Genomic DNA, 24110 nt, shown 5'->3' with positions numbered 1-24110 from the left:
TAAACTTTTTTGACTTTTAACCTTCACTCATGAAAGGGGTCTTTATAAACCATTTCCAGAGTGTGACATTAACTGGTCTAAACCATGTCGCTTCTGTAGATTTGGACAAAATAAGCTACTTTGTTTAACTGTCTGTGCTTGTTGTTGCTGCACCATTAAAAACAGAACGTGGAAGGCAATTTGACTAGTATCCATGCTGTCAAGGAAATGCATCCCATTTGAATTATATTTAACTGGTTTGAAGAGCTAACTGTTGGTGTATTAGGTTTGTGAAATACACATTTCAAAATGGGGTCTACTATTATATTTGTCCATTTTAGTGTCCCATCATTAACTTAAGTCTTAGTCCTGTTAACTCTTCTTGCTCTTTGTATCACACATTTTTCCTAGAGACATTTTGGTGGAAAATTTGACAAAACGTAGGTCTGTGGCCAGTTGCATAAACTGCTGATGTTCAAGAATAAGAAGCTGAGGGCAAGTGGACAAAAATGAATGACTGTGTTTCAATTCACTTTTTCATGCCCTTCCCTCACTATCTTCCCTCTGTGTCGTTGATTTTGTAGCAGGAGATTTTTTGTAGGTATTGGGCTGTGTACCGAATTTCATACCTGTACGTGAAACGTAGCGGGAGGGGCACTTCGTTGAAATGTTGTAGGTGGCGCTATCGAGCCATTTTGCCATGCCTAATTCTGAAACTCATATGTAGATGTCTTCAGGCCAGGACTCTTATCAAACATCTGAAGTTTGGGGCAGATCGGACATTGTATGCCCGACTTACAACAGCTTCCTGTGTCATGGCGAACCATCGAACTTTGTGAGGCCGCCACTGACACGACCTTCAGGGAAAACATCACCAAGGCCTTTAGATTAGACTGTGCAAATATGACGTATCTTGATCTGATTAAATCTCTAGGAGAATCTCTGCAGAGAATCCAGTAGATGGCGATGACACTTTGCAAAGAAACACTACGTGCCTATAGACTAAACACGCAATATGCATGCGCATGATGTCACAGTTTTCACAAATTCATGTTTTTGTAGTTTACATGGAGACAATAATGGTCTCATTTTCAAAAACTTTGAAACCCTGTTTTTAAAAGTTTGCATTTTTAAGGCCCACAAAGCACTGTTGTTGTGTAAATGAACACAATGCATTTAAAGTTTCATTTGAAAATGGTGTCATGTAAATGTCCCCCTCAATTTGTCAGATAAGAGAGACATACAAATTGTGCAGAGCTGTGGGTCCCAGAGATGCATATAAACTCTACAGGTCCAGAGGAGAATCAAAGGCAATCAATTCAACTAAAAGGGGATGAGCCACCTTCATTCAAAGCTGTACAAAATGGCAAAGCCAAGCACTGGTGTGTGTTGTGGCATTTGTGTCAAAGTTTGCTAGGATGGAGCTTCTGAGAGGTGTGTTAGTGGTGGTTGTGATTGTTGTGTTTGATCTGCCTGATGCGTGGGGAAGTTTGATGCACAGTCAAAGTCCAAGAAGCATGGTGCAAAAATCAGATCCAGATTTCAGAAGTCCTGCCTTTTCTGCTCCAGAGCTCTGGAATCCTTTGCAAGCGGCTTCTCCATTTCAGAGTCCTTTGGGTCCTGCCTCCAGAGGCCTTGCACAGGAGCCTTTTGGCCTTCAGGAGAAGCAGCTGTTGCAGGGTCCAGTGAAGCCTTTGGATTGGAGGTATCCGGTCGTTCCCGAGGTGCAGAGCGAGTTGGCGGTGGACTTCCAGTTGAGGCAACCCGTGACTCCCAGCAGCGTAGCGGTTCAATGCGGAGAGAACCGGGTTCTTGTAGAAGTCCAGCAGGACTTGTTTAGCAATGGTCAGTTGATCCAGCCAACTGGTCTGTCTTTAGGTGGATGTCCTGTTGCTGGTCAGGACTCTGAGTCTAGGGTGCTCATCTTTGAGTATGAATTACAGGACTGCAACAGCGTGCAGATGGTAAGAACTCCTAAATCTTAATCGGTTGTTTGTTCAAATTGAGGATATCCAAAGTCCTCTTCAAGGACCGTCAGTTCACACTGCTGTTGTATGTTGTATTTGCAATGCCAGGGCAGCTGGCATAAACATTTCTTAAGGCCCGTTCATACCAATGCATGTTTTAAGCTCTGCAGTTGTTTTCTCCTGCTTGAAGTGTTTGTCCACCGTATTGCACAATGCACTTTCTCTCATTCATAATAATGATTACACCTTCATGAGGAACTGTCTTGTTTTAACTACAATCTCTTACAGATGAATGAGGATGAGCTTGTCTACACCTTCTCTCTTACCTACACCCCTGAGGCTCTTGCAGGTACTCCGATTACCTGGGCCGATGGTGCAATTGTTGGCGTTCAATGCCACTATCAAAGGTAAGTGACCTCTGTGACTTTCACTGCTTGTGCAACTGGGAGACCATTTAATGGGTACTTTCATGAACCACAGGCTACACAATGTAAGCAGTGATGCCTTGAGGCCAACATGGGTCCCTTATGCCTCAACCAAGGTTGGTGAAGAAGTCTTGATGTTCTCCCTGAAGCTCATGCTGGGTAAGTGCACTTTCTTTGGACCTTCGACCTTGCAAATGTGGCTCTTCCTAGGGTGTTCCTTCTCTTTTGTAGACGATTGGTCCTACCAGAGGCCTTCATACTCCTATTTCCTGGGTGGCGTTATTAACATCGAGGCATCTGTGAAGCAGTACAATCATGTGCCTCTGCGTGTGTTTGTGGACAGCTGTGTGGCCACTCAGGTGCCTGACGTGAACTCCCTTCCGAGATATTCCTTCATTGAGAATCATGGGTAAGGTCATGGCTCTTGATGCTATAGGACTGTTTTGTTTGCTCTTTTTAAACATTCATGAGTTGCTCTTTGTGGTGACTTTGTCGTCAGGTGCTTTGTGGATGCCAAGGCTACAGCTTCCAGCTCCCGCTTCATGCCTCGGTCCCAGGTTGACAAGATCCAGTTCCAGCTGGAGGCATTCATGTTCCAGGAGAGCACCAGTCCTTCTGTATGTACCACAAGAGTTAATTCGACTTCTCTTCCCATCTGCTTTGGTTTTCTGACTTGTCTGTCATCCCTTGTAGATCTACATAACATGTGTTCTGAAGGCAACTATTGCTTCTGCACCCAGTGACGCTCAGCGCAAATCCTGTTCCTTTGCCAATGGGTACGTTGCACTTATTCTTTTTTTAAAAAGCTGACTTTGCTCATGTTGAAAGTGCTTTGTCTTGTTGCAGGTGGTTTGCTGCTGATGGAAATGACCAAGTTTGTGGTTGCTGTGACTCAACATGTGGTCCTGATGGTGGAATTGCTGCTTCTCCCTATGGAGGTCGGTAGCTCTTGCTTTAAGGTTGCTTTTGATGTTTTAAGTGCTCCTAACTTTGCTCTTTTTCTTCTCTCTAGGTGTTCAGTGGGAAGGCAAGGCCACACTTGGTCCTGTAATTGTTCAAGGGCAAAAGAAAGTTTCTCAATAAAACTGACATCAATCCTTGCTTGTATCTGACTTGTCACTTTGCTTTTGACCTGGAAAGAGTGCCTTATTCTGCAAATGTGGTGGAACTGACTGTACCTTTGCAAGTCCCATTTAGTCTGAAACCCTATGGCTGCATGCTATGTGACTTGCAGAGGTACAGAAGTTATTATTTTTCTCCGTCTGGAATTTAAACGCGGGGCTAGTTGTAACAGGTTAACTTTCCACACATGCCGGGATGATGAAACCTAATGTATTTACTAGTTGCCATATCAACATTATTTAGAGAAACTGCACCAATTAATAATTCTTTGGACGCTCTCACTGAACATTTAACATAACAGACGTACATTTCTTAAGTTTATTGAAAATAAGACCAAGTTGAGAGTTCTTTTAATGCTGCTCTAACCAGCAGAAGACACTAGACGGGTTTAAATCCCAGTTGCACAGGTGGGGCATGTTGTAACTGTTACAATGTGCCCCTATTAGAACTATGCTATTCTATTGAGGAAAGAATGACAGTCAATGTTCAGAAGAAATTAGTATATTTTTAATGATGCCATTATTTTATTTGAAAGTTAATTTGTATTTTGTCTTGTTGTTTTATTTGATTGTATCTGATAACATCAAGCTGTCATGTTAATGTGCCCCACCTATGGGGCAGGTTGTCATATTTCACTTTCTTTCGGGGTAAATCGAAAGCATACACCGTATTAATGATTAGCAATCAAGGTTTACTGAGTTTTACACGATTCTTTTGTAGTGTGGTTTTTGGTGAAGTTTATTCAAATAAATATGGTCACCTGTGTAGCTACATTCTTCTCTCACTGCTGTTTCCTGATGGTTTATAGAACAATTACTCCGAGTCGCCCTCTGTCGTTTCACAGAATAGTACAACGGCGAGTGCGTCAAGTATAAACGCCTCGTCCGTTTGGGGATTGACAAAGTGTGTGCGTGTTGGTTGAAAACCTTTGCTAGGGGAAAGAATTGTGTTTTGGTAGTTTTAGTGCATTTTGAATGTGAAATGATCTGCTGTGCCGAGCTGAAAGTTTGTTAGGAGAACTGTGTGAAGAGTTTTGAAAAAGTGACCTAAGTATTGAGAAATGGGTCCTAGCAATTGTATATAAAAAAAAAACACTGTAAATGGCAAGAGGCATCCTGCACAGGCAAAGCAACAAATTCATATTATTCAACATATCCTAGCTTTTTACAGAAAATATTCAGATGTAACCCCCTTTGTAATAATTAACATTTTCATAAGTAACTGATTACAGTTACATTTATTTTGTAATTAAAGTATATATGAGTAGACTGGTCCCCTCTGTCTAAGGAGTCGAGGGTCTGTCCACATAAACCTCTCTTGTCCACTTGTGGAACACTTCAAACTGGCGACAGGGATTGCCCCGAGGGGAAGTGCTTAGGGAGGTTTGTGAGTGTGTTGCTAAATTTGGAACTACAGACTACTCTTACTATTTCTGCCATATAAAGATATTGTAAAAGTAGTAATGCTAGTCTACAAGCAAAGCGGAATGCACCAAACATCTACCCAAAGTACTTTGGGCAAGCTCCAGTAGCAAACCTGAGCATGAACCTTTTTATTTGTCTTCAATATGACAAATCTGACTAATTGGAGTCAATATAGGCCTACATCACATGCGTATCATTTTGATGAGAATTTTCTGGTAGCATAAGCTCCCATTTGGGCAAGTCTGGAGAATCATGACTGTTCATGAAGAGGGAGGGATTATCGTTAATTAGCCAAAATCTGTAGAATACAAAAAGACCAAAGGGCATCATCTCAACAGTGTGACTAGCTGTTGAACAATGGCAGGAAGCTGGTGTGCTGTTCAATCGCTGGCACTTTGTGTGTGGTTTTGTGCTTTTTGTCATGCTGTTCCACAGTGGAGTAATTTGCCCCAGTTTCCTCAGCAGGTTCAACAACAAGCTAGTCAACAGTTTCCTCAGAAGGTTCAACAACAAGCTAGTCAACAGTTTCCTCAGAAGGTTCAACAGTTTCCTCTGAAGGTTCAACAACAAGCTAGTCAACAGTTTCCTCTGAAGGTTCAACAGCTAGCTAGTCAACAGTTTCCTCTGAAGGTTCAACAACAAGCTAGTCAACAGTTTCCTCTGAAGGTTCAACAGCTAGCTAGTCAACAGTTTCCTCAGAAGGTTCAACAACAAGCTAGTCAACAGTTTCCTCAGAAGGTTCAACAACAAGCTAGTCAACAGTTTCCTCAGAAGGTTCAACAACAAGCTAGTCAACAGTTTCCTCAGAAGGTTCAACAACAAGCTAGTCAACAGTTTCCTCAGAAGGTTCAACAACAAGCTAGTCAACAGTTTCCTCAGCAGGTTCAACAACAAGCTAGTCAACAGTTTCCTCAGCAGGTTCAACAACAAGCTAGTCAACAGTTTCCTCAGCAGGTTCAACAACAAGCTAGTCAACAGTTTCCTCAGCAGGTTCAACAACAAGCTAGTCAACAGTTTCCTCAGCAGGTTCAACAACAAGCTAGTCAACAGTTTCATCAGCAGGTTCAGTCTAAGCAGCCAGTGGCGCAGGCAGAGCCCCTTGACAAATGTGCTGTAGCTGATTATGAGCAGATCCAATGTGGCCCACCTGGTATCAGTGGTGCTGAGTGTGAAGCTATCAACTGCTGCTTTAACGGACAGCAGTGTTTCTATGGGAAGGCAGGTAAGAGTGAGTCAATGCAAAGGTGTTCATGTTAAACCACTCCTCAGTAATAACCTGCTCTTGTACCTTGTTCCAGTGACTGTCCAGTGTATAAGAGATGGTCAGTTTGTGGTAGTGGTGGCAAGAGATGTTACACTACCTCGCTTGAGCCTGGATTCAGTCCGTCTCCTGGGTGGAAACGACCCACCTTGCAGTCCTGTGGGATCCACACCTTCCTTTGCTATATACCAGTTCCCTGTCACTGCATGTGGCACAAGCATGATGGTGAGTAGCTGCTTGTGGTTCTGTTCTGCATGGCTTGGAATGGCCTGGATGCCAACAGTTACTATTTGCAGGAGGACGGTGGATATGTGGTGTATGAAAACCGAATGACCTCCTCGTATGAAGTGGGTGTCGGACCACTTGGTTCCATCACAAGGGACAGCCATTTTGAGTAGGCATTTTATTTTATTTAGAAAAAATATGAATCCTTGACAAAGGCTACAAGCTCACTATTTGTTGTCTAGGCTTCTCTTCCAGTGTAGGTACTCTGCTACTTCTGTGGAAGCTCTGGTTGTGGAGGTCAACACTGTTCCTGCACCTCCACCAGTAGCGGCTTCTGGACCCCTCAGGGTGGAGCTTAGACTGGCAAATGGTCAATGTGTCACCAAAGGCTGTGCAGAAGGTAAGTGTCTGTCCAAGTATGCATAAGTATTTTCTAAAACTCCAGGTTGCAGCAGTTTCTGGTTAAACGCTGGTTTTCTTCCTCAGGGGATGAGGCATACACGTCCTACTACGGTGATGCTGATTATCCCGTCACAAAAGTCCTGCGGGAGCCTGTGTATGTTGAGGTGCGCATTTTGGAGAGGACCGACCCCAACATTGTCCTAATGCTGGGACGTTGCTGGGCGACATCAACCCCCAGTCCACTCAGTCTACCCCAGTGGGACCTTCTGGTCGATGGGTGAGTAAGGCCAGTCTTTATCCATCTAGTGTGCTGTAAGGCACTTCTGACTGCCTCTTTACCTTTCAGATGCCCTTACCAGGATGACCGTTACCTGACCTCATTGGTTCCGGTGGCTGGATCTTCTGGTCTTCAGTTCCCAACCCACTACAAGCGCTTTGTTGTGAAGATGTTCACATTTGTGGATCCAGCATCACTGGCTCCTCTACAGGAAACCGTATGCTCTGCAGCCTTACCTGAATCCTTAATATTAGGTGTTGTTTTTCTTTCCGTGGCTTATCCCTTTCCCCCCTCTGTTAGATCTTCATCCACTGTAGTACAGCAGTGTGCCATCCCTCTTCTGGCTCCTGTGAGCAAAGCTGCACTAGGAAAAGTGAGTGCTTGTTGTAAACTGACTTCAGGAACCATGAGAATTTGGTTTTTAAATGCCTCACGATTCTACCACTTCTTTTCCAGGAAGAGATGCTAACGTCAAGACCATCTCTAGTGGGCAAACTGTGGTGTCTAGTGGAGAAGTTAACCTGGTCATGTGACTTTAGTAGTTTTAATAAACTTCTTAACTCAACTGTCTCTTTGGTATTGATCTTTCATGACTGTTCTCAGTTTGATTTATTGGGCTACACTACTAAACCAGAGTTCCCTTTTTTTGCTTCAAGGTTATGCTTGACTTGAACTAAACAAGCCAAGTTTCTGCCCAAACCTGACCTATTTGCCAAGTTCCAGTTGCTAACCTGGGTCCCTGTTCTTAATGGAATCTGTTTTGGTCTCTACTTGTGGCTTTATGGCTGGACTAACATAACTGCTTGTACTGATATTCAAGCATGCCAAGTCCCTCTGTTTTTTGCTAATGCTATTTGAAAGCCCCCCGAAGTCATGCAAGTACAGCATTGCATCTGCAATGAAATCAGTATCAACCTGCATTGTCCTTTTTAATCCCAAATTGTGACCAGCCTTTTTTCTTTAGGCTAGCCCCAATGTTTATTGAAAAGTAGACTGGTGCTTTAATAAAAGCTGGTTTAGTCCCTTAACTGGTGTATCACACCTGAGTTGCTGTCTGAGGGCCTGTTTACACCTGGTACTAAAGCGTTTATCAGTCCAATCACAAGTGGACTATGCTAAATACAGGTGTAAATGCGGTCTAAAATGTTTTAAACTTTTTTGACTTTTAACCTTCACTCATGAAAGGGGTCTTTATAAACCGTTTCCAGAGTGTGACATTAACTGGTCTAAACCATGTCGCTTCTGTAGATTTGGACAAAATAAGCTACTTTGTTTAACTGTCTGTGCTTGTTGTTGCTGCACCATTAAAAACAGAACGTGGAAGGCAATTTGACTAGTATCCATGCTGTCAAGGAAATGCATCCCATTTGAATTATATTTAACTGGTTTGAAGAGCTAACTGTTGGTGTATTAGGTTTGTGAAATACACATTTCAAAATGGGGTCTACTATTATATTTGTCCATTTTAGTGTCCCATCATTAACTTAAGTCTTAGTCCTGTTAACTCTTCTTGCTCTTTGTATCACACATTTTTCCTAGAGACATTTTGGTGGAAAATTTGACAAAACGTAGGTCTGTGGCCAGTTGCATAAACTGCTGATGTTCAAGAATAAGAAGCTGAGGGCAAGTGGACAAAAATGAATGACTGTGTTTCAATTCACTTTTTCATGCCCTTCCCTCACTATCTTCCCTCTGTGTCGTTGATTTTGTAGCAGGAGATTTTTTGTAGGTATTGGGCTGTGTACCGAATTTCATACCTGTACGTGAAACGTAGCGGGAGGGGCACTTCGTTGAAATGTTGTAGGTGGCGCTATCGAGCCATTTTGCCATGCCTAATTCTGAAACTCATATGTAGATGTCTTCAGGCCAGGACTCTTATCAAACATCTGAAGTTTGGGGCAGATCGGACATTGTATGCCCGACTTACAACAGCTTCCTGTGTCATGGCGAACCATCGAACTTTGTGAGGCCGCCACTGACACGACCTTCAGGGAAAACATCACCAAGGCCTTTAGATTAGACTGTGCAAATATGACGTATCTTGATCTGATTAAATCTCTAGGAGAATCTCTGCAGAGAATCCAGTAGATGGCGATGACACTTTGCAAAGAAACACTACGTGCCTATAGACTAAACACGCAATATGCATGCGCATGATGTCACAGTTTTCACAAATTCATGTTTTTGTAGTTTACATGGAGACAATAATGGTCTCATTTTCAAAAACTTTGAAACCCTGTTTTTAAAAGTTTGCATTTTTAAGGCCCACAAAGCACTGTTGTTGTGTAAATGAACACAATGCATTTAAAGTTTCATTTGAAAATGGTGTCATGTAAATGTCCCCCTCAATTTGTCAGATAAGAGAGACATACAAATTGTGCAGAGCTGTGGGTCCCAGAGATGCATATAAACTCTACAGGTCCAGAGGAGAATCAAAGGCAATCAATTCAACTAAAAGGGGATGAGCCACCTTCATTCAAAGCTGTACAAAATGGCAAAGCCAAGCACTGGTGTGTGTTGTGGCATTTGTGTCAAAGTTTGCTAGGATGGAGCTTCTGAGAGGTGTGTTAGTGGTGGTTGTGATTGTTGTGTTTGATCTGCCTGATGCGTGGGGAAGTTTGATGCACAGTCAAAGTCCAAGAAGCATGGTGCAAAAATCAGATCCAGATTTCAGAAGTCCTGCCTTTTCTGCTCCAGAGCTCTGGAATCCTTTGCAAGCGGCTTCTCCATTTCAGAGTCCTTTGGGTCCTGCCTCCAGAGGCCTTGCACAGGAGCCTTTTGGCCTTCAGGAGAAGCAGCTGTTGCAGGGTCCAGTGAAGCCTTTGGATTGGAGGTATCCGGTCGTTCCCGAGGTGCAGAGCGAGTTGGCGGTGGACTTCCAGTTGAGGCAACCCGTGACTCCCAGCAGCGTAGCGGTTCAATGCGGAGAGAACCGGGTTCTTGTAGAAGTCCAGCAGGACTTGTTTAGCAATGGTCAGTTGATCCAGCCAACTGGTCTGTCTTTAGGTGGATGTCCTGTTGCTGGTCAGGACTCTGAGTCTAGGGTGCTCATCTTTGAGTATGAATTACAGGACTGCAACAGCGTGCAGATGGTAAGAACTCCTAAATCTTAATCGGTTGTTTGTTCAAATTGAGGATATCCAAAGTCCTCTTCAAGGACCGTCAGTTCACACTGCTGTTGTATGTTGTATTTGCAATGCCAGGGCAGCTGGCATAAACATTTCTTAAGGCCCGTTCATACCAATGCATGTTTTAAGCTCTGCAGTTGTTTTCTCCTGCTTGAAGTGTTTGTCCACCGTATTGCACAATGCACTTTCTCTCATTCATAATAATGATTACACCTTCATGAGGAACTGTCTTGTTTTAACTACAATCTCTTACAGATGAATGAGGATGAGCTTGTCTACACCTTCTCTCTTACCTACACCCCTGAGGCTCTTGCAGGTACTCCGATTACCCGGGCCGATGGTGCAATTGTTGGCGTTCAATGCCACTATCAAAGGTAAGTGACCTCTGTGACTTTCACTGCTTGTGCAACTGGGAGACCATTTAATGGGTACTTTCATGAACCACAGGCTACACAATGTAAGCAGTGATGCCTTGAGGCCAACATGGGTCCCTTATGCCTCAACCAAGGTTGGTGAAGAAGTCTTGATGTTCTCCCTGAAGCTCATGCTGGGTAAGTGCACTTTCTTTGGACCTTCGACCTTGCAAATGTGGCTCTTCCTAGGGTGTTCCTTCTCTTTTGTAGACGATTGGTCCTACCAGAGGCCTTCATACTCCTATTTCCTGGGTGGCGTTATTAACATCGAGGCATCTGTGAAGCAGTACAATCATGTGCCTCTGCGTGTGTTTGTGGACAGCTGTGTGGCCACTCAGGTGCCTGACGTGAACTCCCTTCCGAGATATTCCTTCATTGAGAATCATGGGTAAGGTCATGGCTCTTGATGCTATAGGACTGTTTTGTTTGCTCTTTTTAAACATTCATGAGTTGCTCTTTGTGGTGACTTTGTCGTCAGGTGCTTTGTGGATGCCAAGGCTACAGCTTCCAGCTCCCGCTTCATGCCTCGGTCCCAGGTTGACAAGATCCAGTTCCAGCTGGAGGCATTCATGTTCCAGGAGAGCACCAGTCCTTCTGTATGTACCACAAGAGTTAATTCGACTTCTCTTCCCATCTGCTTTGGTTTTCTGACTTGTCTGTCATCCCTTGTAGATCTACATAACATGTGTTCTGAAGGCAACTATTGCTTCTGCACCCAGTGACGCTCAGCGCAAATCCTGTTCCTTTGCCAATGGGTACGTTGCACTTATTCTTTTTTTAAAAAGCTGACTTTGCTCATGTTGAAAGTGCTTTGTCTTGTTGCAGGTGGTTTGCTGCTGATGGAAATGACCAAGTTTGTGGTTGCTGTGACTCAACATGTGGTCCTGATGGTGGAATTGCTGCTTCTCCCTATGGAGGTCGGTAGCTCTTGCTTTAAGGTTGCTTTTGATGTTTTAAGTGCTCCTAACTTTGCTCTTTTTCTTCTCTCTAGGTGTTCAGTGGGAAGGCAAGGCCACACTTGGTCCTGTAATTGTTCAAGGGCAAAAGAAAGTTTCTCAATAAAACTGACATCAATCCTTGCTTGTATCTGACTTGTCACTTTGCTTTTGACCTGGAAAGAGTGCCTTATTCTGCAAATGTGGTGGAACTGACTGTACCTTTGCAAGTCCCATTTAGTCTGAAACCCTATGGCTGCATGCTATGTGACTTGCAGAGGTACAGAAGTTATTATTTTTCTCCGTCTGGAATTTAAACGCGGGGCTAGTTGTAACAGGTTAACTTTCCACACATGCCGGGATGATGAAACCTAATGTATTTACTAGTTGCCATATCAACATTATTTAGAGAAACTGCACCAATTAATAATTCTTTGGACGCTCTCACTGAACATTTAACATAACAGACGTACATTTCTTAAGTTTATTGAAAATAAGACCAAGTTGAGAGTTCTTTTAATGCTGCTCTAACCAGCAGAAGACACTAGACGGGTTTAAATCCCAGTTGCACAGGTGGGGCATGTTGTAACTGTTACAATGTGCCCCTATTAGAACTATGCTATTCTATTGAGGAAAGAATGACAGTCAATGTTCAGAAGAAATTAGTATATTTTTAATGATGCCATTATTTTATTTGAAAGTTAATTTGTATTTTGTCTTGTTGTTTTATTTGATTGTATCTGATAACATCAAGCTGTCATGTTAATGTGCCCCACCTATGGGGCAGGTTGTCATATTTCACTTTCTTTCGGGGTAAATCGAAAGCATACACCGTATTAATGATTAGCAATCAAGGTTTACTGAGTTTTACACGATTCTTTTGTAGTGTGGTTTTTGGTGAAGTTTATTCAAATAAATATGGTCACCTGTGTAGCTACATTCTTCTCTCACTGCTGTTTCCTGATGGTTTATAGAACAATTACTCCGAGTCGCCCTCTGTCGTTTCACAGAATAGTACAACGGCGAGTGCGTCAAGTATAAACGCCTCGTCCGTTTGGGGATTGACAAAGTGTGTGCGTGTTGGTTGAAAACCTTTGCTAGGGGAAAGAATTGTGTTTTGGTAGTTTTAGTGCATTTTGAATGTGAAATGATCTGCTGTGCCGAGCTGAAAGTTTGTTAGGAGAACTGTGTGAAGAGTTTTGAAAAAGTGACCTAAGTATTGAGAAATGGGTCCTAGCAATTGTATATAAAAAAAAAACACTGTAAATGGCAAGAGGCATCCTGCACAGGCAAAGCAACAAATTCATATTATTCAACATATCCTAGCTTTTTACAGAAAATATTCAGATGTAACCCCCTTTGTAATAATTAACATTTTCATAAGTAACTGATTACAGTTACATTTATTTTGTAATTAAAGTATATATGAGTAGACTGGTCCCCTCTGTCTAAGGAGTCGAGGGTCTGTCCACATAAACCTCTCTTGTCCACTTGTGGAACACTTCAAACTGGCGACAGGGATTGCCCCGAGGGGAAGTGCTTAGGGAGGTTTGTGAGTGTGTTGCTAAATTTGGAACTACAGACTACTCTTACTATTTCTGCCATATAAAGATATTGTAAAAGTAGTAATGCTAGTCTACAAGCAAAGCGGAATGCACCAAACATCTACCCAAAGTACTTTGGGCAAGCTCCAGTAGCAAACCTGAGCATGAACCTTTTTATTTGTCTTCAATATGACAAATCTGACTAATTGGAGTCAATATAGGCCTACATCACATGCGTATCATTTTGATGAGAATTTTCTGGTAGCATAAGCTCCCATTTGGGCAAGTCTGGAGAATCATGACTGTTCATGAAGAGGGAGGGATTATCGTTAATTAGCCAAAATCTGTAGAATACAAAAAGACCAAAGGGCATCATCTCAACAGTGTGACTAGCTGTTGAACAATGGCAGGAAGCTGGTGTGCTGTTCAATCGCTGGCACTTTGTGTGTGGTTTTGTGCTTTTTGTCATGCTGTTCCACAGTGGAGTAATTTGCCCCAGTTTCCTCAGCAGGTTCAACAACAAGCTAGTCAACAGTTTCCTCAGAAGGTTCAACAACAAGCTAGTCAACAGTTTCCTCTGAAGGTTCAACAACAAGCTAGTCAACAGTTTCCTCTGAAGGTTCAACAACAAGCTAGTCAACAGTTTCCTCTGAAGGTTCAACAGCTAGCTAGTCAACAGTTTCCTCAGAAGGTTCAACAACAAGCTAGTCAACAGTTTCCTCAGAAGGTTCAACAACAAGCTAGTCAACAGTTTCCTCAGAAGGTTCAACAACAAGCTAGTCAACAGTTTCCTCAGAAGGTTCAACAACAAGCTAGTCAACAGTTTCCTCAGCAGGTTCAACAACAAGCTAGTCAACAGTTTCCTCAGCAGGTTCAACAACAAGCTAGTCAACAGTTTCCTCAGCAGGTTCAACAACAAGCTAGTCAACAGTTTCCTCAGCAGGTTCAACAACAAGCTAGTCAACAGTTTCCTCAGCAGGTTCAACAACAAGCTAGTCAACAGTTTCATCAGCAGGTTCAGTCTAAGCAGCCAGTGGCGCAGGCAGAGCCCCTTGACAAATGTGCTGTAGCTGATTATGAGCAGATCCAATGTGGCCCACCTGGTATCAGTGGTGCTGAGTGTGAAGCTATCAACTGCTGCTTTAACGGACAGCAGTGTTTCTATGGGAAGGCAGGTAAGAGTGAGTCAATGCAAAGGTGTTCATGTTAAACCACTCCTCAGTAATAACCTGCTCTTGTACCTTGTTCCAGTGACTGTCCAGTGTATAAGAGATGGTCAGTTTGTGGTAGTGGTGGCAAGAGATGTTACACTACCTCGCTTGAGCCTGGATTCAGTCCGTCTCCTGGGTGGAAACGACCCACCTTGCAGTCCTGTGGGATCCACACCTTCCTTTGCTATATACCAGTTCCCTGTCACTGCATGTGGCACAAGCATGATGGTGAGTAGCTGCTTGTGGTTCTGTTCTGCATGGCTTGGAATGGCCTGGATGCCAACAGTTACTATTTGCAGGAGGACGGTGGATATGTGGTGTATGAAAACCGAATGACCTCCTCGTATGAAGTGGGTGTCGGACCACTTGGTTCCATCACAAGGGACAGCCATTTTGAGTAGGCATTTTATTTTATTTAGAAAAAATATGAATCCTTGACAAAGGCTACAAGCTCACTATTTGTTGTCTAGGCTTCTCTTCCAGTGTAGGTACTCTGCTACTTCTGTGGAAGCTCTGGTTGTGGAGGTCAACACTGTTCCTGCACCTCCACCAGTAGCGGCTTCTGGACCCCTCAGGGTGGAGCTTAGACTGGCAAATGGTCAATGTGTCACCAAAGGCTGTGCAGAAGGTAAGTGTCTGTCCAAGTATGCATAAGTATTTTCTAAAACTCCAGGTTGCAGCAGTTTCTGGTTAAACGCTGGTTTTCTTCCTCAGGGGATGAGGCATACACGTCCTACTACGGTGATGCTGATTATCCCGTCACAAAAGTCCTGCGGGAGCCTGTGTATGTTGAGGTGCGCATTTTGGAGAGGACCGACCCCAACATTGTCCTAATGCTGGGACGTTGCTGGGCGACATCAACCCCCAGTCCACTCAGTCTACCCCAGTGGGACCTTCTGGTCGATGGGTGAGTAAGGCCAGTCTTTATCCATCTAGTGTGCTGTAAGGCACTTCTGACTGCCTCTTTACCTTTCAGATGCCCTTACCAGGATGACCGTTACCTGACCTCATTGGTTCCGGTGGCTGGATCTTCTGGTCTTCAGTTCCCAACCCACTACAAGCGCTTTGTTGTGAAGATGTTCACATTTGTGGATCCAGCATCACTGGCTCCTCTACAGGAAACCGTATGCTCTGCAGCCTTACCTGAATCCTTAATATTAGGTGTTGTTTTTCTTTCCGTGGCTTATCCCTTTCCCCCCTCTGTTAGATCTTCATCCACTGTAGTACAGCAGTGTGCCATCCCTCTTCTGGCTCCTGTGAGCAAAGCTGCACTAGGAAAAGTGAGTGCTTGTTGTAAACTGACTTCAGGAACCATGAGAATTTGGTTTTTAAATGCCTCACGATTCTACCACTTCTTTTCCAGGAAGAGATGCTAACGTCAAGACCATCTCTAGTGGGCAAACTGTGGTGTCTAGTGGAGAAGTTAACCTGGTCATGTGACTTTAGTAGTTTTAATAAACTTCTTAACTCAACTGTCTCTTTGGTATTGATCTTTCATGACTGTTCTCAGTTTGATTTATTGGGCTACACTACTAAACCAGAGTTCCCTTTTTTTGCTTCAAGGTTATGCTTGACTTGAACTAAACAAGCCAAGTTTCTGCCCAAACCTGACCTATTTGCCAAGTTCCAGTTGCTAACCTGGGTCCCTGTTCTTAATGGAATCTGTTTTGGTCTCTACTTGTGGCTTTATGGCTGGACTAACATAACTGCTTGTACTGATATTCAAGCATGCCAAGTCCCTCTGTTTTTTGCTAATGCTATTTGAAAGCCCCCCGAAGTCATGCAAGTACAGCATTGCATCTGCAATGAAATCAGTATCAACCTGCATTGTCCTTTTTAATCCCAAATTGTGACCAGCCTTTTTTCTTTAGGCTAGCCCCAATGTTTATTGAAAAGTAGACTGGTGCTTTAATAAAAGCTGGTTTAGTCCCTTAACTGGTGTATCACACCTGAGTTGCTGTCTGAGGGCCTGTTTACACCTGGTACTAAAGCGTTTATCAGTCCAATCACAAGTGGACTATGCTAAATACAGGTGTAAATGCGGTCTAAAATGTTTTAAACTTTTTTGACTTTTAACCTTCACTCATGAAAGGGGTCTTTATAAACCGTTTCCAGAGTGTGACATTAACTGGTCTAAACCATGTCGCTTCTGTAGATTTGGACAAAATAAGCTACTTTGTTTAACTGTCTGTGCTTGTTGTTGCTGCACCATTAAAAACAGAACGTGGAAGGCAATTTGACTAGTATCCATGCTGTCAAGGAAATGCATCCCATTTGAATTATATTTAACTGGTTTGAAGAGCTAACTGTTGGTGTATTAGGTTTGTGAAATACACATTTCAAAATGGGGTCTACTATTATATTTGTCCATTTTAGTGTCCCATCATTAACTTAAGTCTTAGTCCTGTTAACTCTTCTTGCTCTTTGTATCACACATTTTTCCTAGAGACATTTTGGTGGAAAATTTGACAAAACGTAGGTCTGTGGCCAGTTGCATAAACTGCTGATGTTCAAGAATAAGAAGCTGAGGGCAAGTGGACAAAAATGAATGACTGTGTTTCAATTCACTTTTTCATGCCCTTCCCTCACTATCTTCCCTCTGTGTCGTTGATTTTGTAGCAGGAGATTTTTTGTAGGTATTGGGCTGTGTACCGAATTTCATACCTGTACGTGAAACGTAGCGGGAGGGGCACTTCGTTGAAATGTTGTAGGTGGCGCTATCGAGCCATTTTGCCATGCCTAATTCTGAAACTCATATGTAGATGTCTTCAGGCCAGGACTCTTATCAAACATCTGAAGTTTGGGGCAGATCGGACATTGTATGCCCGACTTACAACAGCTTCCTGTGTCATGGCGAACCATCGAACTTTGTGAGGCCGCCACTGACACGACCTTCAGGGAAAACATCACCAAGGCCTTTAGATTAGACTGTGCAAATATGACGTATCTTGATCTGATTAAATCTCTAGGAGAATCTCTGCAGAGAATCCAGTAGATGGCGATGACACTTTGCAAAGAAACACTACGTGCCTATAGACTAAACACGCAATATGCATGCGCATGATGTCACAGTTTTCACAAATTCATGTTTTTGTAGTTTACATGGAGACAATAATGGTCTCATTTTCAAAAACTTTGAAACCCTGTTTTTAAAAGTTTGCATTTTTAAGGCCCACAAAGCACTGTTGTTGTGTAAATGAACACAATGCATTTAAAGTTTCATTTGAAAATGGTGTCATGTAAATGTCCCCCTCAATTTGTCAGATAAGAGAGACATACAAATTGTGCAGAGCTGTGGGTCCCAGAGATGCATATAAACTCTACAGGTCCAGAGGAGAATCAAAGGCAATCAATTCAACTAAAAGGGGATGAGCCACCTTCATTCAAAGCTGTACAAAATGGCAAAGCCAAGCACTGGTGTGTGTTGTGGCATTTGTGTCAAAGTTTGCTAGGATGGAGCTTCTGAGAGGTGTGTTAGTGGTGGTTGTGATTGTTGTGTTTGATCTGCCTGATGCGTGGGGAAGTTTGATGCACAGTCAAAGTCCAAGAAGCATGGTGAAAAAATCAGATCCAGATTTCAGAAGTCCTGCCTTTTCTGCTCCAGAGCTCTGGAATCCTTTGCAAGCGGCTTCTCCATTTCAGAGTCCTTTGGGTCCTGCCTCCAGAGGCCTTGCACAGGAGCCTTTTGGCCTTCAGGAGAAGCAGCTGTTGCAGGGTCCAGTGAAGCCTTTGGATTGGAGGTATCCGGTCGTTCCCGAGGTGCAGAGCGAGTTGGCGGTGGACTTCCAGTTGAGGCAACCCGTGACTCCCAGCAGCGTAGCGGTTCAATGCGGAGAGAACCGGGTTCTTGTAGAAGTCCAGCAGGACTTGTTTAGCAATGGTCAGTTGATCCAGCCAACTGGTCTGTCTTTAGGTGGATGTCCTGTTGCTGGTCAGGACTCTGAGTCTAGGGTGCTCATCTTTGAGTATGAATTACAGGACTGCAACAGCGTGCAGATGGTAAGAACTCCTAAATCTTAATCGGTTGTTTGTTCAAATTGAGGATATCCAAAGTCCTCTTCAAGGACCGTCAGTTCACACTGCTGTTGTATGTTGTATTTGCAATGCCAGGGCAGCTGGCATAAACATTTCTTAAGGCCCGTTCATACCAATGCATGTTTTAAGCTCTGCAGTTGTTTTCTCCTGCTTGAAGTGTTTGTCCACCGTATTGCACAATGCACTTTCTCTCATTCATAATAATGATTACACCTTCATGAGGAACTGTCTTGTTTTAACTACAATCTCTTACAGATGAATGAGGATGAGCTTGTCTACACCTTCTCTCTTACCTACACCCCTGAGGCTCTTGCAGGTACTCCGATTACCCGGGCCGATGGTGCAATTGTTGGCGTTCAATGCCACTATCAAAGGTAAGTGACCTCTGTGACTTTCACTGCTTGTGCAACTGGGAGACCATTTAATGGGTACTTTCATGAACCACAGGCTACACAATGTAAGCAGTGATGCCTTGAGGCCAACATGGGTCCCTTATGCCTCAACCAAGGTTGGTGAAGAAGTCTTGATGTTCTCCCTGAAGCTCATGCTGGGTAAGTGCACTTTCTTTGGACCTTCGACCTTGCAAATGTGGCTCTTCCTAGGGTGTTCCTTCTCTTTTGTAGACGATTGGTCCTACCAGAGGCCTTCATACTCCTATTTCCTGGGTGGCGTTATTAACATCGAGGCATCTGTGAAGCAGTACAATCATGTGCCTCTGCGTGTGTTTGTGGACAGCTGTGTGGCCACTCAGGTGCCTGACGTGAACTCCCTTCCGAGATATTCCTTCATTGAGAATCATGGGTAAGGTCATGGCTCTTGATGCTATAGGACTGTTTTGTTTGCTCTTTTTAAACATTCATGAGTTGCTCTTTGTGGTGACTTTGTCGTCAGGTGCTTTGTGGATGCCAAGGCTACAGCTTCCAGCTCCCGCTTCATGCCTCGGTCCCAGGTTGACAAGATCCAGTTCCAGCTGGAGGCATTCATGTTCCAGGAGAGCACCAGTCCTTCTGTATGTACCACAAGAGTTAATTCGACTTCTCTTCCCATCTGCTTTGGTTTTCTGACTTGTCTGTCATCCCTTGTAGATCTACATAACATGTGTTCTGAAGGCAACTATTGCTTCTGCACCCAGTGACGCTCAGCGCAAATCCTGTTCCTTTGCCAATGGGTACGTTGCACTTATTCTTTTTTTAAAAAGCTGACTTTGCTCATGTTGAAAGTGCTTTGTCTTGTTGCAGGTGGTTTGCTGCTGATGGAAATGACCAAGTTTGTGGTTGCTGTGACTCAACATGTGGTCCTGATGGTGGAATTGCTGCTTCTCCCTATGGAGGTCGGTAGCTCTTGCTTTAAGGTTGCTTTTGATGTTTTAAGTGCTCCTAACTTTGCTCTTTTTCTTCTCTCTAGGTGTTCAGTGGGAAGGCAAGGCCACACTTGGTCCTGTAATTGTTCAAGGGCAAAAGAAAGTTTCTCAATAAAACTGACATCAATCCTTGCTTGTATCTGACTTGTCACTTTGCTTTTGACCTGGAAAGAGTGCCTTATTCTGCAAATGTGGTGGAACTGACTGTACCTTTGCAAGTCCCATTTAGTCTGAAACCCTATGGCTGCATGCTATGTGACTTGCAGAGGTACAGAAGTTATTATTTTTCTCCGTCTGGAATTTAAACGCGGGGCTAGTTGTAACAGGTTAACTTTCCACACATGCCGGGATGATGAAACCTAATGTATTTACTAGTTGCCATATCAACATTATTTAGAGAAACTGCACCAATTAATAATTCTTTGGACGCTCTCACTGAACATTTAACATAACAGACGTACATTTCTTAAGTTTATTGAAAATAAGACCAAGTTGAGAGTTCTTTTAATGCTGCTCTAACCAGCAGAAGACACTAGACGGGTTTAAATCCCAGTTGCACAGGTGGGGCATGTTGTAACTGTTACAATGTGCCCCTATTAGAACTATGCTATTCTATTGAGGAAAGAATGACAGTCAATGTTCAGAAGAAATTAGTATATTTTTAATGATGCCATTATTTTATTTGAAAGTTAATTTGTATTTTGTCTTGTTGTTTTATTTGATTGTATCTGATAACATCAAGCTGTCATGTTAATGTGCCCCACCTATGGGGCAGGTTGTCATATTTCACTTTCTTTCGGGGTAAATCGAAAGCATACACCGTATTAATGATTAGCAATCAAGGTTTACTGAGTTTTACACGATTCTTTTGTAGTGTGGTTTTTGGTGAAGTTTATTCAAATAAATATGGTCACCTGTGTAGCTACATTCTTCTCTCACTGCTGTTTCCTGATGGTTTATAGAACAATTACTCCGAGTCGCCCTCTGTCGTTTCACAGAATAGTACAACGGCGAGTGCGTCAAGTATAAACGCCTCGTCCGTTTGGGGATTGACAAAGTGTGTGCGTGTTGGTTGAAAACCTTTGCTAGGGGAAAGAATTGTGTTTTGGTAGTTTTAGTGCATTTTGAATGTGAAATGATCTGCTGTGCCGAGCTGAAAGTTTGTTAGGAGAACTGTGTGAAGAGTTTTGAAAAAGTGACCTAAGTATTGAGAAATGGGTCCTAGCAATTGTATATAAAAAAAAAACACTGTAAATGGCAAGAGGCATCCTGCACAGGCAAAGCAACAAATTCATATTATTCAACATATCCTAGCTTTTTACAGAAAATATTCAGATGTAACCCCCTTTGTAATAATTAACATTTTCATAAGTAACTGATTACAGTTACATTTATTTTGTAATTAAAGTATATATGAGTAGACTGGTCCCCTCTGTCTAAGGAGTCGAGGGTCTGTCCACATAAACCTCTCTTGTCCACTTGTGGAACACTTCAAACTGGCGACAGGGATTGCCCCGAGGGGAAGTGCTTAGGGAGGTTTGTGAGTGTGTTGCTAAATTTGGAACTACAGACTACTCTTACTATTTCTGCCATATAAAGATATTGTAAAAGTAGTAATGCTAGTCTACAAGCAAAGCGGAATGCACCAAACATCTACCCAAAGTACTTTGGGCAAGCTCCAGTAGCAAACCTGAGCATGAACCTTTTTATTTGTCTTCAATATGACAAATCTGACTAATTGGAGTCAATATAGGCCTACATCACATGCGTATCATTTTGATGAGAATTTTCTGGTAGCATAAGCTCCCATTTGGGCAAGTCTGGAGAATCATGACTGTTCATGAAGAGGGAGGGATTATCGTTAATTAGCCAAAATCTGTAGAATACAAAAAGACCAAAGGGCATCATCTCAACAGTGTGACTAGCTGTTGAACAATGGCAGGAAGCTGGTGTGCTGTTCAATCGCTGGCACTTTGTGTGTGGTTTTGTGCTTTTTGTCATGCTGTTCCACAGTGGAGTAATTTGCCCCAGTTTCCTCAGCAGGTTCAACAACAAGCTAGTCAACAGTTTCCTCAGAAGGTTCAACAACAAGCTAGTCAACAGTTTCCTCAGAAGGTTCAACAGTTTCCTCTGAAGGTTCAACAACAAGCTAGTCAACAGTTTCCTCTGAAGGTTCAACAGCTAGCTAGTCAACAGTTTCCTCTGAAGGTTCAACAGCTAGCTAGTCAACAGTTTCCTCTGAAGGTTCAACAACAAGCTAGTCAACAGTTTCCTCTGAAGGTTCAACAGCTAGCTAGTCAACAGTTTCCTCAGAAGGTTCAACAACAAGCTAGTCAACAGTTTCCTCAGAAGGTTCAACAACAAGCTAGTCAACAGTTTCCTCAGAAGGTTCAACAACAAGCTAGTCAACAGTTTCCTCAGAAGGTTCAACAACAAGCTAGTCAACAGTTTCCTCAGAAGGTTCAACAACAAGCTAGTCAACAGTTTCCTCAGCAGGTTCAACAACAAGCTAGTCAACAGTTTCCTCAGCAGGTTCAACAACAAGCTAGTCAACAGTTTCCTCAGCAGGTTCAACAACAAGCTAGTCAACAGTTTCCTCAGCAGGTTCAACAACAAGCTAGTCAACAGTTTCATCAGCAGGTTCAGTCTAAGCAGCCAGTGGCGCAGGCAGAGCCCCTTGACAAATGTGCTGTAGCTGATTATGAGCAGATCCAATGTGGCCCACCTGGTATCAGTGGTGCTGAGTGTGAAGCTATCAACTGCTGCTTTAACGGACAGCAGTGTTTCTATGGGAAGGCAGGTAAGAGTGAGTCAATGCAAAGGTGTTCATGTTAAACCACTCCTCAGTAATAACCTGCTCTTGTACCTTGTTCCAGTGACTGTCCAGTGTATAAGAGATGGTCAGTTTGTGGTAGTGGTGGCAAGAGATGTTACACTACCTCGCTTGAGCCTGGATTCAGTCCGTCTCCTGGGTGGAAACGACCCACCTTGCAGTCCTGTGGGATCCACACCTTCCTTTGCTATATACCAGTTCCCTGTCACTGCATGTGGCACAAGCATGATGGTGAGTAGCTGCTTGTGGTTCTGTTCTGCATGGCTTGGAATGGCCTGGATGCCAACAGTTACTATTTGCAGGAGGACGGTGGATATGTGGTGTATGAAAACCGAATGACCTCCTCGTATGAAGTGGGTGTCGGACCACTTGGTTCCATCACAAGGGACAGCCATTTTGAGTAGGCATTTTATTTTATTTAGAAAAAATATGAATCCTTGACAAAGGCTACAAGCTCACTATTTGTTGTCTAGGCTTCTCTTCCAGTGTAGGTACTCTGCTACTTCTGTGGAAGCTCTGGTTGTGGAGGTCAACACTGTTCCTGCACCTCCACCAGTAGCGGCTTCTGGACCCCTCAGGGTGGAGCTTAGACTGGCAAATGGTCAATGTGTCACCAAAGGCTGTGCAGAAGGTAAGTGTCTGTCCAAGTATGCATAAGTATTTTCTAAAACTCCAGGTTGCAGCAGTTTCTGGTTAAACGCTGGTTTTCTTCCTCAGGGGATGAGGCATACACGTCCTACTACGGTGATGCTGATTATCCCGTCACAAAAGTCCTGCGGGAGCCTGTGTATGTTGAGGTGCGCATTTTGGAGAGGACCGACCCCAACATTGTCCTAATGCTGGGACGTTGCTGGGCGACATCAACCCCCAGTCCACTCAGTCTACCCCAGTGGGACCTTCTGGTCGATGGGTGAGTAAGGCCAGTCTTTATCCATCTAGTGTGCTGTAAGGCACTTCTGACTGCCTCTTTACCTTTCAGATGCCCTTACCAGGATGACCGTTACCTGACCTCATTGGTTCCGGTGGCTGGATCTTCTGGTCTTCAGTTCCCAACCCACTACAAGCGCTTTGTTGTGAAGATGTTCACATTTGTGGATCCAGCATCACTGGCTCCTCTACAGGAAACCGTATGCTCTGCAGCCTTACCTGAATCCTTAATATTAGGTGTTGTTTTTCTTTCCGTGGCTTATCCCTTTCCCCCCTCTGTTAGATCTTCATCCACTGTAGTACAGCAGTGTGCCATCCCTCTTCTGGCTCCTGTGAGCAAAGCTGCACTAGGAAAAGTGAGTGCTTGTTGTAAACTGACTTCAGGAACCATGAGAATTTGGTTTTTAAATGCCTCACGATTCTACCACTTCTTTTCCAGGAAGAGATGCTAACGTCAAGACCATCTCTAGTGGGCAAACTGTGGTGTCTAGTGGAGAAGTTAACCTGGTCATGTGACTTTAGTAGTTTTAATAAACTTCTTAACTCAACTGTCTCTTTGGTATTGATCTTTCATGACTGTTCTCAGTTTGATTTATTGGGCTACACTACTAAACCAGAGTTCCCTTTTTTTGCTTCAAGGTT

The 24110-nt window shown here is 43.4% G+C and overlaps 1 protein-coding gene across 1 annotated transcript in view; it reads left to right on the top strand.

Moving 5' to 3' along the window:
- The window catches only part of LOC307130284 (uncharacterized protein), a gene marked incomplete at both ends in the record, with an annotated part of 58280 nt that extends 34439 nt beyond the window's left edge, over positions 1-23841 (top strand). Inside the window, 21 exons of the mRNA XM_079823253.1 lie at positions 5957-6139; positions 6216-6403; positions 6475-6572; positions 6646-6803; positions 6890-7082; positions 7152-7299; positions 7383-7455; positions 14095-14277; positions 14354-14541; positions 14613-14710; positions 14784-14941; positions 15028-15220; positions 15290-15437; positions 15521-15593; positions 22326-22508; positions 22585-22772; positions 22844-22941; positions 23015-23172; positions 23259-23451; positions 23521-23668; positions 23752-23841. Coding sequence (XP_079679379.1) covers positions 5957-6139; positions 6216-6403; positions 6475-6572; positions 6646-6803; positions 6890-7082; positions 7152-7299; positions 7383-7455; positions 14095-14277; positions 14354-14541; positions 14613-14710; positions 14784-14941; positions 15028-15220; positions 15290-15437; positions 15521-15593; positions 22326-22508; positions 22585-22772; positions 22844-22941; positions 23015-23172; positions 23259-23451; positions 23521-23668; positions 23752-23841 — 3140 coding nt within the window. The remainder of the gene's footprint in view (positions 1-5956; positions 6140-6215; positions 6404-6474; positions 6573-6645; positions 6804-6889; positions 7083-7151; positions 7300-7382; positions 7456-14094; positions 14278-14353; positions 14542-14612; positions 14711-14783; positions 14942-15027; positions 15221-15289; positions 15438-15520; positions 15594-22325; positions 22509-22584; positions 22773-22843; positions 22942-23014; positions 23173-23258; positions 23452-23520; positions 23669-23751) is intronic.
- Between the last annotated feature and the right edge of the window lie 269 nt (positions 23842-24110).

The sequence above is a fragment of the Gobio gobio genome (genome assembly GCF_949357685.1).
Source record: "Gobio gobio genome assembly, chromosome: 8".
In the NCBI taxonomy this organism is placed as follows: domain Eukaryota; kingdom Metazoa; phylum Chordata; class Actinopteri; order Cypriniformes; family Gobionidae; genus Gobio; species Gobio gobio.
This window is presented reverse-complemented; position numbering and strand designations above follow the sequence as displayed.